General features: G+C 46.8%; 1 protein-coding gene across 1 annotated transcript in view; it reads left to right on the forward strand.

The window, feature by feature from the left end:
* The window catches only part of LOXL2 (lysyl oxidase like 2), a 104,832-nt gene that overhangs the window by 12,970 nt on the left and 72,171 nt on the right, over positions 1-19,691 (forward strand). Inside the window, exon 2 of the mRNA XM_036856404.1 lies at positions 16,528-16,951. Within this exon, the coding sequence (XP_036712299.1) occupies positions 16,597-16,951 (355 nt within the window). The 5' untranslated portion in view covers positions 16,528-16,596. The remainder of the gene's footprint in view (positions 1-16,527; positions 16,952-19,691) is intronic.

Raw genomic sequence — 19,691 nt, forward strand, 5'->3', positions numbered from 1 at the left:
GTGGCACATTTTAAAGTGTTTGAAATTGTACCTTCATCCTCCCCAGGAAACAGCCTGGTCAGAATGAGATTCCACCCAGAGGCAGCGATGGACCGTGGGGAACCCCAATCGGTCACAACAAATTATGCCTGACAAAGGTCTCTTTCTGGAGGCTGAAAAAAATTCAGTTTTGTATGCCTAACTCTGGCCATTTCACCGTGCCCTGAACATTCCCACTCTGTGGCCAGAAATAGACAGGACCAAGGTGGAATCTTTGGCCAGGGGCCAAATGGACCAGCCCTGGCCAAGTGCGGTGTCAGAGTCTGCATTCTTGTCTGAGGTGGTTCAGAAGGGCCCCCTTGTCTCCACCCGCTTCCCTCATTCTCTGAGCACCAAACCCATCCACCCAAGACAGCCTTCCTCCACAAAGGAATGTGTTCTGTGTGCGGCCAGAAGCAGCGTCCAACCACAGCTGGGGTAGCCTCTCCCGTGTGCTCTGGGCCGTGAATGAGGACCATTCATCACTCCTGCTGGTCGAGCAGGAATCCCCTGGCAGGCGGCAGGGGGAGGGTCTGATGGAGGAGAGAGCCCCCATCCCTCCCCTGACCCCACAGCTGAATGCTGACATCTGGCAGAGACATCAAGGGGACCATTCTGTCTGGGTGAAAGAATCCAGCTGAGTGCTACGCTCCACGGTTCTATGACACTAAGCGAGTGGCTTTTGCATCCAGGGCCACTGCTCCTGGCTGGGGAGCCGCATGGTCGCTGATGTGATGCTTCTCATTTGGGTCAGCAGGCCAGTTACTGGGGGATCCAGAGCACAAGATGTGGAGCAAGTGCTGGGCAGAAGGAATGATTTCCCTACCTACCAGGGCCCTCAGAAAGGGTGAGGCCAGTCACGCAAAGCTGGAGCCTGAGGGAGGCCCGTTTTAGGAGGTTCTGTGCTCCGGACAGTCACGTTGGTGGGTGGATGGGAGGAGTTAAGAAGATCAGCTTTTGGTCAGAGCAGTGCTTTTTGCTAAAGGCGCTAAATGCACAAATAGTGTACAATTTTTACAATGTGGTTTCCCCCCCTTATGCATGTCTTTGTTATTGACTAGGAAATAGTTGGTCATATTGGGCATTTTTTGACACTCAGGTGTCAGTGGTAAGAGGCCGAGGTCTGTCATATTCTTTAAGAATGCATTGGGGTAGTCCAAAGCCACTTGGCTTTTCAGAAAATATTGTTGCACCGGCAAGTTCTACAACACAGAATGCCTTTTCTCAGGTAGACGATGAAGTCATTCGAATGGGATTGCTTTGGGGGGAAGAGAAGCATTTAAGTAGCCCCAAGGAAATCTTGAGACTCAGAGATTTTTCTGGAGTAGGCCTTTGATGTTCTTTCCCAAGCAGAATAATTCAGCTGTCAAAAGAGCAGCTTAAGAAAAGGGCCCTGGGGACTTCCCTGGTGGCGCAGTGGTTAGGAATCCGCCTGCCAATGCAGAGGACACGGGTTCGAGCCTTGGTCCAGGAAGATCCCACATGCCGCAGAGCAACTAAGCCCGTGTGCCACAACTACTGAGCCCGTATGCCACAACTACCAAAGCCCGCGTGCCTAGAGCCCGTGCTCCGCAGCAAGAGAAGCCACCGCAATGGGAAGCCCGCGCACCGCAACGAAGAGTAGCCCCCGCTCGCCACAACTAGAGAAAGCCCGCGCGCAGCAACGAAGACCCAACGCAGCCAAAAATAAATAAGTAAATTTATTAAAAAAGAAGAGAAGGCAAAATATTTAAAAAAAAAAGAAAGAAAGAAAAGGGCCCTGGAAATTCTACTTATAGATTTTCTCCTTTTCCTTTTGGAGCCCTGTTGGGTGAAAATTAAGTAAAGTATTTTCAAATATTCATCCATCATCAGTACAATGCCATGCCTGGAATCATAGAAATCAGTGTTTCTACAAACTTATGGTCACCAAGGGGGAGAGGGGATGGGGGAAGGATGGAGTGGGAGTTTGGGGTTAATAGATGCAAACTATTACATATAGAGTGGCTAAACAACAAGGTCCTATGGTATAGCACAGGGAACTATATTTAATATCTTGGGATAAACCATAATGGAAAATAATATAAAAAAGAATGTGTATGTGTGTGTATAACTGAGTCACTTTGCTATACAGCAGAAATTAACACAACATTGTAAGTCAACTATATTTCAATAAAATATAAAAATCAGTGTTTCTAGAATATACTGGAACGTTTCAGGGGTGACATATGTTTTGGAGTTAAAGATGTCCTCCAACAAATGAGGTTTATCAGACAACTGAAGGAGCACTGTTGATGATGAACTGAGAAACTCGAGCAAGATCCAGGCTTAGAACTCTTTCTCTCCCTCTGACCACACCCTCAGCCCCAACTCCCAGCAAGACCAAGAAAATTGACATCAGCCCTGCTTAAAAGTCTTATTTGCAGGCATTGCAGACTCCCTGGAGCCCACCCTCCCATGGAACTTGGCACAATTTAGCACCTACATAGTTTACATAGCACATGTGAACACACTTTTTGATTTAGGTAACTAAACTTTTCTCCAATATTGTATATTCTTTGGAGCAAATGTCTATCTCTAGTTTTCAAGTCAGTTCTTGCAAGAGCGAGATCCAGGAAGAAGTACCTAAGCTCATCCTCGGGAGTTCCCAGTTCCCCAAATAACACTTGGGGAAATCTGAAGTACAAAATTAAATACAACCACTTACATTATACAGCTTAGCATCAACCAGAACTGTAGTTGGCACTTGAACAGCCTGACTCAAATCTAGCAGGCAGCACCTGTTGGAACCCAAATATTTTACCTGATTTGGGGACCACCTGCTGTGGTTCAGGAACTTAAGAAACATGATCTTCGATTTTTGAAAGAGTCCTGAAATGAAGGTGTTTCTTGTTTTTTCCTTTAAAAAGTTGCTTTTAAGTACGTATCGTTTCCATTTTATAGATGAAATACTGAGACTTAGAAAATCTAAGTGTGCCTGAGGTCACAGAGCTAATAGGTGATAGAAGAGGGATCTGAACCCAGTTCTGTGTGACTCTAAACCACTGGGCCACGCTGCTTAGTGGCAATGGGAGGTGATGGCACGTGCAGCCCATTCTCTGTAGAGGATGAATGTGCAAGCTGCCTGAAGGGGACGCTGAATGTAGGGGGTGCTCGAGGACCTTGGGGAAGGTGAGCTGATTCTGGCTGATGGTTTTCAGGAATGCCTGGGATTTAAGTCCTGGGGATGTGAAGGAATTCTTTCCCCATGTCTCCCAGACACCCCCTGGGTGCCACAGGACTTCTTGTCGGCAAAGCTTACACTAGTATCAACTGTGTGAACTTGTATCCTTAAATGGATTGAACTGAATGTAAGAATGTCCTCAACTGCTTAGCCAAGAGCCCAGTGAGAAAATATCGGGAGAGATAACTTACCACTTTCTGATAAGCCACGGTCACAGCTGATTCCTTCTAGCACTCTTATTCTTGTTAGTCAAATCCTGAGGTCCTTGGGCATCTTGCCTTGACCCCTGTAATCATGACCCACTCCTCAGCTAAACCATGTGAAGGATTAAGTCCACCTGCTGCAGTCCTTCCTGGACTTCACTGACAATGCAGTTTTAACAGAAGACTCTGCAAGATTGGTCATCCTCTTGTGGAACTCTGCATGCCTGCAGAGGGTTGGTGAAACCTGGGTTTCGTTTGGTATGTGTGAACCAGCTACAGAAATGTTCTGCTGACCCAGTTGGCTTGTGTTCAGGGTAGAGGATGTTCCCAGAGTTTCTGTGTTGGATGGTGATGCAACCTCACTGGCGTAGACTCTTGGGCTGTTGATGACCTTGGAGGTGTTCGTAGGTGAAAGCTGAGAATAGATCTCCCCATCGTCTAAAAACTCTCCCAACTATGGTATCAGTTAGATGTCTCCACCAGAATTTTTGATTTCTTTAGTGAAATCAAAATCTCTGACTGAGAACTGATAGAGCAGGTGTGAAGAGGGGAAATGTGACTTCCATCAATCCAAATGTCATCAAATGTCCCGAAGAGTAGAGGGAGAATTTACCATATTTGTTTATGAATAGGCACCAAAAAAGGTAAGAGACATAGCACACTTCTGTTTGTTTGTTTTGTTTTGTTTTTGTTTTATTCAAATTAAAATTCAAGCTTTTCTTTTTAATCTTTTGGATCCTAGTACATTTCTTTTTTTTTTTTTTTTTTTTTTATTTATTTATGGCTGTGCTGGGTCTTCGTTTCTGTGCGAGGGCTTTCTCTACTTGCGGCGAGTGGGGGCCACTCTTCATCGCAGTGCGCGGGCCTCTCACTATCGTGGCCTCTCTTGTTGCGGAGCACAGGCTCCAGACGCGCAGGCTCAGAAGTTGTGGCTCACGGGCCTAGTTGCTCCGCGGCATGTGGGATCTTCCCAGACCAGGGCTCGAACCCGTGTCCCCTGCATTGGCAGGCAGATTCTCAACCACTGCGCCACCAGGGAAGCCTGCTAGTACATTTCTTAATGAAACTCAAATCCTTTGACCCAAAGCAGTTTTCTCAAGGAAACTGGTCCTGGGCAACGCTTGATATACCAGAGTGTGCTTGCTCAGCGACAGAGATAAGAACAATTAGTCAATAAAGGTAGCAGTTCTGGTATCTGGCTGCCTGGGTGCAAATCCCAGCTTGATTACTTTTTAGCTATAGCTTTTCTGTCCCTTGGGTTTCCCTCAGGGAAATACAGATGCTGATAGTACCTCTCTCAGAGGGTTGCCTGGAGCTGTTACCATCCAGTATGGCAGCCACGACCACATGGGGCCACTGAGCACTTGAAATGTGTTAGTCCAAATTGAGATGTGCCGTCAGTGTAAAGTACACCCCAGACTGCAAGGATTTAGTACAAGAATGCAAAATATCTCATTAATAATTTTAAATCGATTACATACTGAAATGATAATATTTGGGATATATTGGGTTAAACAAAATATATCTTTAGCCTTAGTTTCTCCCATTTCATTTTACTTTTTTAATGTGGCTATCAGAAAAGTTTAAATTACATATGTGGCTTGAATTATGTTTCTATTGGGAAACGCTAGTCTAGACTAGAGGATTAAATGAGTTCATACCTGTAAAGCACTTTTCACACAGTCATTGATACAGAATGAGTAATCAATAAATATAGGATTTTTTAAAAATCTAACTTTCTCATGAACAGAATCCCACCTTCACTGCCAGCTCATGTGATATCCAGGCTGTGGCATAAAAGCAGAGGTCATCCTTTTAGAATGGGGGAGGGGAGGGGAATTGAATACATAAATTAGGTATAGAATAAGAAAGTCTATACGTCCTAGGTGGGGGGAATTATGTGGAAGGGCTCACCACAGTTCTCACATCATAAAACTACCAGACCCCCAAAAGTAAAGCACATTTGCCTCCCAGCACCTTCTAAGATACTGTTCTGCTGAGAGATGGAGCCTCTTAAGCCGCAAGCCTTCCTTCTGCCCTCCTGCGGCCGGTGTCTGTTTGGAAATGGCCTCAGAGGGGCAGTGGAGTATGCCGGGGCTGCCTGTGCACCTGCAGCAGGAGGAGATGACCAGCCCCTGTAGCCTCCTGAGCACAGCTGCAGGCATTGTCGGAGGGGAGCCGAGAGGGCAGAAGTCGCTGGATCGGGCTTCTCAGAGGAAGTGGGACTTGAGGAATCCTTGTTCCCTGTGGGTTTGACCTGTGGACCCTGCAGACACTGCAGGGCCCCCATTCTCCCCCCTGAGTAGCAGCAGTGCTCACTGCCTTGGGCCTTGACGGGCCCTTAGGCAGTGTCCAGCCCCGGTTTAGGGGCTCATCCTCTTGGGCACACACTGGCGTGTGTCGCGAGATGGCGCATCTCCCAGGAAATCAGCTGTGTTGGGCTGGGATCATTCCTCACTCTGCCTCTACTAGGTCCAACCTTATAACCCATGACTCTTGTCTAGACACAAGCATTGATTCTGTGTTGGGGTGAGATTTTATGATCCCAGGGGATCTTCACTTCCCATAAAGTACCCCAGTTTCTGCCTACCCCCTTTACAACACAGAGTGCATTTCAGAGGCACCCAGGTCAGCAGAGTTGAAGGGCATGTGGAAGGTCCACCTACTCACCAAAACCCTATTGCCCTTACTTCCAACATTGCACAATATGTAAAATTCAACTATTAAAATTCATATCTAGGAATTCCCTGCTAAAACATAAAAGTTCCCTCTTCATAGAAAAGTCACAAATTTACTCCTTCATGTGTTAAATTTCTTAATACAATAAATTAATAAGGAATGGATTTATCAGCTCGCTTTCCTATGCAATTAGGTCAGAAAGAAAAGGCAGTTTTGATAAGGTGTGATGATTTGAATAGGAATTTATATTTATTCATTCAATTAATATTTGCTGAGTACCTACTGAGAACAAGGCTCAGGGGTTCAGAAGTGGCAGGAAGGAAAGAAGAAAACTAATGTGAAGGAAGCCATGCTGTGTGCTAGGGATTTCCACGTTATCTCATTTAATCATCACATATACACCTGCAAGGAAGGTTATTTCCATGATCAGAAGAGGAAATCCAGGCTCCAAAAGTACCCCCAAATCTGTAGAGCTTGGAAGTGGTGAAGTCAGGATTCAGACCCTTATGTTCTGATTCCAAGATACCCAACATCATCTCTCCAGGGAACCAATGGTGCCAATAGGTACCCGGAGGAAGGGTTGCTGAGAGGCAAGAAGACCCATACAATGGAAGATGAGGAAGCCAAGGGCCTCCTCCATCCACTTCACTTTTAATAGCCCTTTGACCTGTGATCAAGCAGTAGAGCTTATTTTAAAACCATCCTGAGGATGGGTGTACTTTGAGCTATCCTACCTTGTTATTGTCCAACCGGTTTTTAATAAGCGCCCAACATGTGCCAGGCACCGTGCTAGGCCCGGGGCCCAGCCGAGACCCCCATCACCGACAGCACCGTCTCCGCGTGAGCGATGTGAGCAGAGAGGGGACATCCGCTCCCACGGAGCCTGGCCTGCTTCAAGGGGAGGCCGCGGGGCCCCAAGCGCCGGCTCCAGCGCCGCTGCAGCGGGGCCGGGAAGCCTAGGCGGCCGAGTCAGCGCACGGTCCCCGCTCAGGGACCCTGGTCACCCGAAACGCCCTCGCGGGCTCACGTGTGCCGCCCACCCCACCCCGGGCCGCGTGCGGCCGCCGCCTGGGCTTGAGGACACCCCGGCTCCGCGGCCGCCGGCGCTGGGAAGGGCGGGGAGCGGGGCCGCAGAGCGCGGCGGCGGCCGGATCGCGAAGGGACTGCCAGCCCGGAGTCACTTGCCTGCTCCCGGGAGGGGCGCCGGTCCCCGTCCCCGCAACTGGGGACGCCCGGTGGGGCTCGGTTCTAAACCGTATCATCAGGCTGCCGACAGCCTTGTCCTGGGACGCGCTGCAGCGGGGGCCACAAGCAGGGGGACCACCCTGGACGGATTCCCCTCCAGGCCACCCTCGCCCCCAGCAGCTAGAGTCTCCTGCGGAGAAAGGGCTGAACTCGAGTTCGAGTGCAGAACGGAAACCGGCGCCTGGGAGGAGCGGCCGAGGCCTCTGGTCTGCAGGGGGTGGCAGCCCGCCTCGGGTCAGGGGGTCGGCGGTGGGTGGAGCCGCAGGGCATTTTGCTCTCCATCCTCCGCAGCTCTGCTTTGGACGTTGGCAATTTTTCCCTCCTGAGGGTTGGATGGATGCCAATGTGAAAAATGCTATTCTACATAGCAAAATCCTTCCGCCCACCAATCAGTTCTTGACTGTATAAATTTTTGGCTTTATAACATTATCCAATTTGCAGTCGGTTGAGATTTTTCCTCTTTCTTTAGCACCTGCTTTTCTATTTCAGAACTGCCCAAACACACTGTTGTACTTGAAAATTGGAATAGCTTGAGGAATGCCATGGGGGTTGATATTCTTCCAGGGACATGAAATGACTCTTTTTTTCTGGACCATGACTTTGGCACAGCTGATCCTGATATGGGAGGGAGAGCTACCACATTTTTCTTTGTGTATGCTTCTAGCAGCTGTTTGGGAGGATCTTGACCCAATAGTGTTCCCCACGCTCTTTCTTGTGAAATGGTCTTGGCTATGTAGCAGCTTTCGACTCCCTAAATCCCCCTAGGCTGCTGCCCTCATTCTGTCCTTGTTTAGAACATTGAGAGGTTTCCTAGGGCACATGCTGGGTGAGAGCAGTGTGAAAAGTTAGGAAAAAAAAAAATTTAGCTGCTTTTAGAACAAGGCTGGGCATCAGCACCTGTCCAGCTACACCTATGTGATGTTTCAAGAACTCAGCTTCTTTTTCCATCAGCAATAAGGAGCTAAAAGATTAACTCAGATCTTCTGATGGCCTGAATCTTTGGGTGAAAGGGAACGATCTCCAAATCTGAGACTACGTGTTAGTTTTGGATGGATTTGTTGGCCTGAGATGATAGTCTGCCACCTGTGAGGGGACCCCGTTTTTACAATGCATGGCCAAGCTCTCTGCAAATGGAAATGCCTGCACTGGATGTTGGGGATGTTTGCTACCTCCTGCTATCTTTGTGGTTTTGGTCCTCCCATTATGGTAGGACCCCTGGCCAGCATTATGGCTTGTCATGTCAGCCCCAATGGCTACCTTGTCATACTTTGAGGTACTACTGCCTCTGCAGCACAAGTTTTATTTCCTTCAATAAAAGGAGATGAAAATTAAAAAACAAAACAAAACAAAACAAAACATGTGGAGATAATTTCCCAAAAAAAGAAATACAGGTGGCCAATAGAGCCTGAAGAAAAAAAAGGTCAGCCTCACTAGTAGCAAAAGAAACGTTGGTTAAAACAGAATACCTCTTTTCCCCCCTGCTTATCAGATGGAGAAAGGTCTGAAAGCATGGTCATAGCTAGAATTTTGAGGTTGTGGGGAAATCTACATACTTCAGCCTGACCTGTACCCTAGCACAGTCCTTCTGGAGGCAGTTAATATAGTTTTGCAGAAGCGTTCACTTTTTACCAGCCCTTTGACCCAGCAATTTTGCCTTTAGGAATTTATCCCAAGACTGTGGAAAATTTTAGCTACAAGGATATTCATTTCAACTATGTGAATAGCAGTAAAAAATTTACTGGTAAGATTATTCAATCTTATGTTGCATACATAAGATTGAATACTATGTAATAAAAATCTTGTAAAAGTCAATGAGGCATGATGTTTGCAATACACTGGTAAATGTGAAAAGCAGTTTACAAAGCAGTATGTAGAAAATTATTCTAAGTTTTAAGAGGAAATATATATGTACAGAAAAAAGGCTGGAAGGGGTGTACACCAGAGTGTTGACAATCATTCTCTCCAATAGGGGTATTGCAAATTATTTTCTACTTTTTACTTGTTTGTGTTCTCCAGATTTGTATCACCAGGTTGTATAACTTTTGCAATAAGAAAGAAAAAACCATAAAAGTTATTTTTAAAAAGAAAAGAGAAGCATCTGGGTCTAATATTTTACAATTCCCCAGAGTAGAGAGCAGTAGAAGCCCCACAAAGGAAGCAAAAATTCAGGAGCACTTTTGTAGGAAAGATTTAAGAGTTGAACACTAGCCATTCCCACAGATTGGAGAGTCCAAGAAGATGGGTGGAGCAGTTTATAGATATGCAAATCCAGAGATTACGATTTCTTCTTAAAAAATTACAGAACCACATACTTTTTCCATTTCTTTTTGAGATGTGAATAGACAATCTGCAGGCCTCTGTAAGCTCTCGCGTGAGGGGGAGCTTGGGAGATGGTAAGAAAATGCTGCACTGGGGCTGTTAGAGCACAGAGGTGAAGGTGAAGGACGCAGGTCAGCCTGCTGCCCTCGTTCAGAGCCTGCCTTGCCACTTAACCAACAGTGCAACCTGAGGCAACTTGCTGAAACTCTCTGTGCCTTGATAATAATGGTGTTTGCCCCATTAAGTGAATTAATACAGCAGAATGTTGAGAATCATGTGTTTAAACATTAAATCATGTGTACATTTAAAAATGTACCCAAGATTTGTTTTAATCAGGTGTGGAAAGACACAGACACAGAAATGACTGTCATGGAGGAAGAAGATTATAGTCACAGATCCCTAGAAACAAGGAGGTCTGGCACATCATGCAGGGCCACATGAAGAAGCACCAGGGTTGGTCAGAGGCAGGAGTGAGGGGAAAATGTGGGCAAGAGCATCTACTATGACTGTCACAGTAAGCAGGCTAATCAGGTTAAGGATTGGTTAGTTGAATAATTTCACCCCTCTCTGGGGCATAGGGACCATCTCTACTTATCTGGTACCTGGTCTTAGAGTGATTAGGGCCGGGGGTTAGTGGCCCAGAGTGTGAGATCTTGAGAATGGAAGTAGTTGGGAATGTATAGCTCTGGACTGATTGGTTTGCACATGCAGAGTACACTTGTGGGTGAGTCCTTTATCATCTCTAAGAATTAACCAGAAGGTGGGTAACATAGTTTCTGAGTAGTCTTTCTCCAGAGTCAGCATAGACCCCAGATATCAAAACAGCAGAAATACAGAAAATAAAAAGGCATGATTCATACACAGTGCCTGCACAGAGGAGGCACTTTATAATGTTAGCTTCATATTGGTTGTAGCTCTGTCACTCTGTGGGGCCTTTGGCAAGTCATGGACTTTCTGTCTTAAATTTCTGCCAGATAAGGATATAGACACTGGCTACAAGAGGAAAAACTTTCCTGAGTTCAAAGTCAGGCCACCTGGCTCAGGTGGTTCAATCCATGAATATTCACTGATTTCCCGTAGGCAAACCACAGCTAGAACATGAATGCCCTGTCAGTTCCTATTAGAACAACAGCAAGAGCATGTCTGCTTTACCCACATGAGGCCTAATGTGTAGCAGCAGCTCAGTGAATGTTTGTTGAATGAGTAAATCAATTTGATTCTGTGACCTCAATGGAAATTAATAGAAGTAGACTTTTTTTCCTTTTACATCATTTCCAAATATTGGGGGATTTTCTGGTTATTCTTTTATGATTGGTGTATAGCTTAGTTCTACTGTAGTCAGGGAACACATTGTGTGTGATTTCATTAGATGTGGTGAGACTTGCTTTATGACCCAGCTTAGGGTCCATTTGGGTAAATCTTGCATGTGGACTTGAAGCAAGTCTGTCTTCTGAGTCCAGTTGATAGAAACTTGTCAATTAGGTCGTATTTGTTTATCATATTGTTCACTTCTTTAGTACAAGGATTTTTTGTCTGCTTCTCCTGATGAACAGTGTGTAATATCTCCCACTCTGATTACAGATTTGTCATTTTTTTCCTATTAGTTCTGTCAATATTTATTTCATACATGTGGAGTCTGCACATACAAACTGAGAAGAGTTAGTTAATATCTTCCTGATGGACTGACTCTTTCATCATCATAAGTTTTTGTCTTCAGTAACATTTTTTGTCTTAAAGTTGACTTTATCTTACTTTGTACCAACTTTTTTTGGATGAATGTGTGTGTGGTAAATCTTTTTCCATCCTTTTACTTTAAACCTCTTGGTCTTCCATAGGAAATAGAAAATATTGTTTTGTTAAATCCATTATGACAATCTTTGTCTTTTCATTGCAGTATTTTTTTTCATCTAATGAAATTACTGATATATTTGGTTTTAAATCCACCATCTTACTATTTTTTCTGTTTGTGACAGCTCTTCTATGTTACTTTTTCTCTGCTTTATTGCTCTAACTTTGGATTAATCAGGGTTTTTAAAAAAATACTTCCATCATTTCTCCCCTTTATTGCCATGTTCATTCTACTTTTTTTCTCTTCTTATGCTGATTACATAACAACTACAGTATGCTTCTAGCTAAGACTATTACGATTTGCTGAAGTCTAATAGAAAAGAGTACTTTCATCACTTCCCAGATAGTGCAAAAACCTTGGAACACTTCCATTTAATCCCTTCTACCTTTTGTGCTGTTTTCACCATGGTATTTTTATTTATTTATTTATTTACGGCTGTGTTGGGTCTTCACTTCTGTGCGAGGGCTTTCTCTAGTTGTGGCGAGCGGGGGCCACTCTTCATCGCGGTGCGCGGGCCTCTCACTATCGCGGCCTCTCTTGTTGCGGAGCGCAGGCTCTAGACGCGCAGGCTCAGTAGTTGTGGCTCACGGGCCTAGTTGTTCCGCGGCATGTGGGATCTTCCCAGACCAGGGCTCGAACCCGTGTCCCCTGCATTGGCAGGCAGATTCTCAACCACTGTGCCACCAGGGAAGCCCTCACCATGGTATTTTAATGACACATGTATTTTAAACCCCATAAGACATTATTATTTTACACAGTTGATCTTCATTCAGATTTACCTGCATAGCTCCCCCTTCCATTTCCTTCATTCCACATCTAGGATGATTTGTCCTGTGGTCTGAAGAACTCCCTTTAGTATTTTCATCTTGGAGAACTCTGATGACAAAGTCTATCCACTTTTTTTTTTTTAATACATTTATGTATTTATTTATTTATTTTTGGCTGCGTTGGGTCTTCGTTGCTGCGCATGAGCTTTCCCTAGTTGTGGCGAGCAGGGGCTACTCTTCGTTGCGGTGTGCGGGCTTCTCATTGCGGTGGCTTCTCTTGTTGTGGAGCACGGGCTCTAGGCGCGTGGGCTCAGTAGTTGTGGCATGTGGGCTCAGCAGTTGTGACTTGCGGGCTCTAGAGCGCAGGCTCAGTAGTTGTGGTGCACGGGCTTAGTTGCTCCACGGCATGTGGGATCTTCCCTGACCGGGGCTCAAACCTCTGTCCCCTGCATTGGCAGGCAGATTCTTAACCACTGCACCACCAGGGAAGTCCTCTCTCCACTTTTGTGAAAACCTTTATTCTCTCCAGGGGGTACAGAATTCTAGGCTGACTTTTTTTTCAACCCTTTGAAACTGTCATGTGATTATCTTCTTTGTTTCCTTGTTTTTTGTTGAGAGGCCAACTGTTAGCCTTATTGCTGCTCCTTTGAAGGTAATGCTCCTTTTATACTCTGGCTGCTTGTAAGCTTTCCTCTTTGTCTTGGATTTTCCATGGTCTGATTTTGATGTGCCCTGGTATGGTTTTTTTTGTAAACTGTACTTCTTGGGCTTGATATCTTTCATCAGTTTCATATAATTCTTGGCCATTATCTTTTCAAATATTTCTTCCAGACGTTCCCTCTCTCCTCTTTTGGAATTTCATTTATACAGATGTTAGATCTTTCTAACACGTAGAACGTAACTCTGTCCTAACTTCTAGAGTTTAGCCCTTCAGGGACCCCTATCTGAAAGCCTGGGGCTATTTAACAGGACCCTTCCTCCTTCGCAGGCTCTGAACTCCAATTTTTGTGTCCTCAATCCTGGGAGGATGCCTGAAGTTTTGCTTAGCTTCCCAGCCTGTTGGCAACTGCCTTGGAATTGGCAAGTGGCTTAAGGGGAAAAGGAGACACAAGTGTCAGGCTCACCTCGCTGTACTTCCCATCTCTCTGGATTCTTGAGTCCTTTCTGCCTCGATAGCTCTCCATTGTCTTCAAGTACATGCTTTTAGTGTTTTACCTACCTTTTCCAGTTGTCCTTGGTGGGAAGGTTTATCTGTTACAAGCTAGCCTGCCGTAGCCAAAAACACATGGTACTGTGTGGAAATGACAAGAGATGGCTTCTGCCCCTGGGACTGAGGGTCCATTGAAGCCTGATATGACACTGGTATAAAGCACAAGCAGGATGCTATTTTAAAGAGAATCAGAGAAGACATTGATTCTGATTAGGAGCATCTGGGAAGCTTTCCTTGAAGAACAGGAAGGATTGTGACATACACTTTTTGGAGGGAAGGGGAGGCGTGGGGATGGAGCACATTGATCGAGGTGGGAAAACTTAAGCCAGTCTAGGCTGATACGGTTGGATGGGTGACACGTGAAGGGCTGGAGTGAGGGCAAGGAGAGAAGTGTTGGAACTGAAGCCAGGAACGTAGGTGTGTTCCACCTTATAAAGGCATCTGTGTCCCAGGTGGAATTTGGACATTTTTAATATGTGATAGTGGATCATTGATGTTTTGGTAGCTTGGGGTTGACTACTTCTGGCTCTGCCTGCACGAATTGTGCAACCCCGGGAAGTCTAGCAGAAAAGTCCTCTCTCTCTGCTTCTTGATTTTCTCCCTCGTAGAGTAAGAATCCTCATCCCTGGCTACTCCACTCATGTCTGAAGGTTCTAGTGAGGCATAGATGAGCTCGTGGACACCAATGTGCTGGGACAGGAATGAAAAGTGGCCAGGGCGGAGGAGGCGATGAGGGGTCCCTTCAGAGCCACGTACTAGCCTGTCAGGCTGTGGTCTGAAGAGGGCCGTTGCAGGAACCCCACAACTTTCTGGCCTTGTTTGTGAGTCACAGGATGAGGATGGCTGGATCTCCAGTGAACCAGAGGGCCTTCCGAAGTCCTCGGTCCTGACTGCCCCCCAAAGCTGTGGCATCTCTGCCCCAAAACCCAGGATGGGACCAGGCACTGCCTGGCCATCCTGACAGATGTGGAACTGCCTCTGTCCAAGTTAGATCATCCCTCCCAGGTGTTCTGGGCACTTATCTGGTCCTTCCTTGTTGGTGATGTGCCATGAACTGAGGCATGCAATTGGCCTAACCCTCTGTACCTGGTTAATAGAGAACGTATGATGCGCTGCTGTAGCTTTCACCTCCTGGTCCCGGTTTCCTTTGGGGGCCCCGTCTTCCAAGTCTACTTCCTCTTCCATGAAATACACCTGCAGTCCTTTAAGACAGTCTTCCTAGCTCTCTAAATTATGGAAGGATCGAGGTACATGAACTAAGTCTTTATTTCCCGCTCTAGGACCTCATCCTGGAATTCTTAGAGGTAGGCTCCACCTGGCTACGGTGACCACAATCTTGAAAATATAAAAATTAAAAAAATTTATTTAGCAAATGCTCCTGTAGGGCTTATGATGTACCATTCATTTAATCCTCATAACAATTCTGCGAGCTAGATATAATTATCATACCCATTTTATAGATACGAAACATCAAACAGCAGAGAGAAGTTAAGTATTTTGCCCAAGGTCACACAGCTAGTCACTATGAGAATGAGAATGCAAACCCAGACTGTCTGGCTCCAGAGCCTGTGGTCCCCTCCCCCTCACTCTGCTGTCCTGCTCTCCCTTGCCTGATATGGGCCACTCAGCCCCTCTCCTGTTTGGTACACAGAGCTTTATGCCTCCCCTCTGTGCACAGAGCGGGCGGGACTCAGCCCCCAGCAGCCCTCAGGGACGTAAACTATATAAAGGGATGGAATTGTCACCTGGGCATCCTTGGCTTCCCCAAGTGCTAGAGCAGTGCCTCAGGACTGCTCTCTGGGGCTACTCCACAGTTCAGCTAAGGACAGGCCCTGCGTAAGAGCTGTTTAAGGGGCTTTACCTCTGACCTCCTCGTTCAGTGGTCTCAGCCGTCTTGAGGTCCAGAGTATAAAACATAATGAGATCTGGGGTGTGGGTGGGCAGCATGTCAGGGTGTCTGGAGGCCTGGAGCCTGAAAGCAGAGCTATAGGAAGGTTCAGGTATGTGCGCAGCCCGTGAGCAAGTAAAGGTGGAGACTCAAAGCCTTGTAGTGTTATTCTCAGCACCCAGAAGATGCCGTTTCCATCCAGGCCAACTAACGTCCAGAGGTAGGAAGGCCAACTAACGTCCAGAGGTAGGAAGGCCACCTTACCTGGGAGTACCCGAGCCCTCCTCAACATACACTATCACATCTACATTTCTCCAGCCACTTGGTACCTGGAACCAAATCACCTTTTCATTCCATAAACATGTCTTCCAACCTATCATGCTTACTCTGGAGAAGCCAAAGAAGGATGAGAAACAAGTCCTGCCCCTAAGCAGTTTGTAACCTCTTTGGGGATATAAAGGTGTCTGGGAGAGGTGAGGAGAAGGTCTAGATTATAAGCCCGCCTTGGAAGGAAGTCCCTGGGAGCTGCTTCAGTAGCCCACTGGAGGGCAATCTCTAGGTCCATCCATGTTGCTGCAATGGCATTATTCCGTTATTTTTTAGGGCTGAGTAATACTCCATTGTATATATGTACCACATCTTCTTTATCCATTAATGTACATAGTCTTTTTAAAAAAAACTCTGCTCAAATGGGGGCTTCCCTGGTGGTACAGTGGCTAAGACTCCGTGCTCCCAATGCAGGAGGCCCGGGTTCAATCCCTGGTCAGGGAACTAGATCCCACGTGCCGCAACTGAAGGCCCCACATACTGCAGCCTAGATCCCATGTGCCACAACTAAGACCCAGCACAGCCAAATAAATAAATAAATATTTAACAAAACAAAACAAACAAACAAAAAAACTCTACTCAAATGAAGTCTAAGTGTGCTCTGTTTCCTGCCAGGAGTCATCCTGGAAAAAAGCATTTCAAAGATCTGGGAAGGTGGTGGGCAAAGAGGTAGGACTTCCCAGACCTGTCTAGCTGAAGCATAAGATGAGAGAAGAGAAGAGGTTGGAATCCAGAATGAGCTTTCAATCCTAAGCAAAAGAGTACGAAATCACTGGCCGTTTCCCAGATGTCTGTAACCCGAACCTCTCCTCTCTTCCAGGAAACTCCTGCCGTCCCTCCTGAGCGCCAAGTGGCCCCCTCCATCAGGTCTTCCAGCCCGAGGACAGGGATGGGGAGGCACGGAGGCTCCCGCCTTTGCCGCTGTCTGTCTGTGCTCGCCCTCCTGCCCGCCCTGAGCCTGGCGCAGTACGAGAGCTGGCCCCACTACCCCGAGTACTTCCAGCAGCCCGCCCCGGAGTACCACCGGCCTCAGGTGCCCTCCGACGTGGTCAAGATCCAGCTGCGCCTGGCGGGCCAGAAGAGGAAGCACAGCGAGGGCCGGGTGGAGGTGTACTACGACGGGCAGTGGGGCACCGTGTGTGACGACGACTTCTCCATCCACGCTGCCCACGTCGTCTGCCGGGAACTGGGCTACGTGGAAGCCAAGTCCTGGACCGCCAGCTCTTCCTACGGCAAAGGGGAAGGTAAACCGCTCCGCGCTCGGGAACCGAGCACTGGGGTCACCGGGAGAGCCCGGGCACAGGCTTCTAGGGGGATAGCCTGGCAAACGGAGCTGCAGTTACTGTCAAGTGGCAATTCCTGATCATACGTCACCTGGGCAGCCTCCGTGCCTGTGCTGGAAGGTGGGAGTGGAGGGGTGCCAGGGAGGGGGCCAGTGACCACCGGTGCTGCGTTGCCCAGGACTCTCCTGGTTTTAGCACACAAAGCCTGGCAGCCTGGGAAGCTCCTCGTCCTGGGAAACCAGGCTGGTTAGTGACCCTTGGGAGCAGCTGAAGTCAGTCTGTGGTCACCTCTTGAGCCCTGTGCCCTGCCTGGGGCTGCATCAGCCAGAGGGAGACGGTGCCTTTCTTCCGCCTCCTGGAAGGAGTGCCTTTTGCTCTTTGTCACAAAGGCTGCCCAGAGGCTAGTGTCCCCTGACTCTTCCACCCTTCTGTCCCGGTAGAGTTCACGCTTTTAATACCAACATGCTGTTCCAGGCTTGGCCAGGACAGGAACCGAGTTGCTTTGGGTTTTTCACTTTGATTGGCTTCTTCTTTCCTCCCTTTTTAAGTCAATACACTGAAAAAAAAATGGGGGGGTGGTAATTTTGAGGGAGGGCAGGTGTTGGAGCCCAGAACCTTGGGCTTAGTCCTGTGTTAACCTAACTATATGCTTTGTGGGAATACATTTATCCTCCTTGCCCTCAGTTTCCTAATCTGGAAATTAGGCTCTCTAAGAACTCTTGAAACTGTCATAGTCTGTGGTTTTAAATGAGAAAGTAGATAAGGGTCAAGGACATTATTTAAAAATAAAATCTGGACTTCCCTGGTGGTGCAGTGGTTAAGAATCTGCCTGCCAATGCAGGGGACATGGGTTCGATCCCTGGTCCGGGAAGATCCCATATGCCGCGGAGCAACTGAGCTCATGCGCCACAACTACTGAGCCTGCACTCTAGACCCCGCGATCCACAACAACTGAAGCACGCATGCCACAACTGCTGAAGCCCCGGTGCCTAGAGTCCGTGCTCCGCAACAAGAGAAGCCACCGCAATGAGAAGCCCACGCACCACAATGAAGAGTAGCCCCCAGTCGCCACAACTAGAGAAAGCCTGTGCGCAGCAACAAAGACCCAATGCAGCCATAAATAAATAAATAAAATAAAATAAAATAAAATAAAATAAAATAAAATCTCCAGCTGGAGTGCCCCTTCTTGGGTTAGTAAAGCAAAAGCAGCTCTTCCACCTGGCCAAGCAGCTGCACAGGTGTCAGCGTGGGCCTGGCTGCTGGAATCAAGCAGAGGTGCCCAAACTCTCATCCTGGATAAACGGATTAGTGCCACACCAACGGCATAGAATCCCCTGGGGTGCTATCCCATGATGTTCAGAATTAAGGTCTGCGCTGGAATCTAGGACTCTGTAACTTTTGGAAGCCTCCCAAGTGGTTGTACATGTAGCCAGGTTTGGGAGTCACTGAAATAGATCATTATTATGGTCCCTTCCAACCCTTGCTTTTGGTTATTCTAGAAATTATAGGAGAAGGAAATAGCATCTCATACATGTCTCACCTCTGTGTAATTGAATACGTCTTTTTGGAATAACAGGATCAAGACACGGCAGTTAAAGTAAAATGTTCTCTGAAGCTGGCTCTGGGTTCCTTACTATGACATGAGTAAAAGCAGCACAGATGAGTTAGCATACGCTGTTTTAAAACCCATTTGCTGTCTTTGTTACAAAAACTCTGGACACTTCTCCATCCTTTCACATCTTCCTTTATTCTGCTAGCTGAGTGTTCTGGGGGTAACATCAGATTTATGTTTTCTATTCCAGGCTCTCTAAGCCTAATTATTTTATAACAAGTTTTTCCCAATGACTTTGGGGTTTTTCTAGTGACATCTTTATTTTCTTTCCACCCAAACTTAAAATTTACCTGTCATCAGGTAAGATGGATATGGTTTTTCCCCATCCCAGGTTCACCTGCTCAGGAGCAGGCATGGGGGGGCTGGAGAGGTGAGTTAGCCTGGATCAAACTTTGCCATCCAAGGATGATGAAGGGAGAAAAGTTCACAGGAGTAGAGGGAATTTTCAAGGGAACGATTAAAATCGCCGTCCATGAAGTCCACGCTGGGTAAGTAGGAAGGTACTCCATGGAGCCGTTGAAGGACTGGGGAAAGCTGCTAGGATCGATGGATTGTGGGTTGAGATTGCAGTACTAGAATGAATGTGCTAGAAAGATGGAGTTGTAGGTGCAGATGCACAGCAGAAGTGTTGAAATGGAGATTGGGGAGGGAGTGCAATTGTTTGTAATGTCAAGGTCTAAGCTATGACCATGGGATGCTAGCTGATGTAGGGTGGAGGAGAGTCATTGGAGGGAGGAGGTATAGTAACTTAGAGTATTGGAAGGGTCCCCTCTGGGGCTATTGAGACCATCGAGACTTAGGAAAGAATAAGTACCAAAGAGAGGAAGGGAGAAACTGATGCTAAAAATTTTAACTGTCATGTCTCTAGGACTTTAAGGATTATGCTGTCTATGTAAAGTGGTACTTGGTTTATCATGAGAGACCCTTTAAATGTAAAATGTATTTGAATCTCATCAGCATCAGTTTAGGATTCTTAACACTGGGTACAAGGGGGGCCCTCAGTAAATGTTAATCAACTGATTCAGTTTGATTTGGAAGGCAGCTATGCTCACCACGATACCACCGACGCTGATTCAGTTTGACTTTGAA

Source organism: Balaenoptera musculus, chromosome 6, assembly GCF_009873245.2.
Source record: "Balaenoptera musculus isolate JJ_BM4_2016_0621 chromosome 6, mBalMus1.pri.v3, whole genome shotgun sequence".
Taxonomy (NCBI): domain Eukaryota; kingdom Metazoa; phylum Chordata; class Mammalia; order Artiodactyla; family Balaenopteridae; genus Balaenoptera; species Balaenoptera musculus.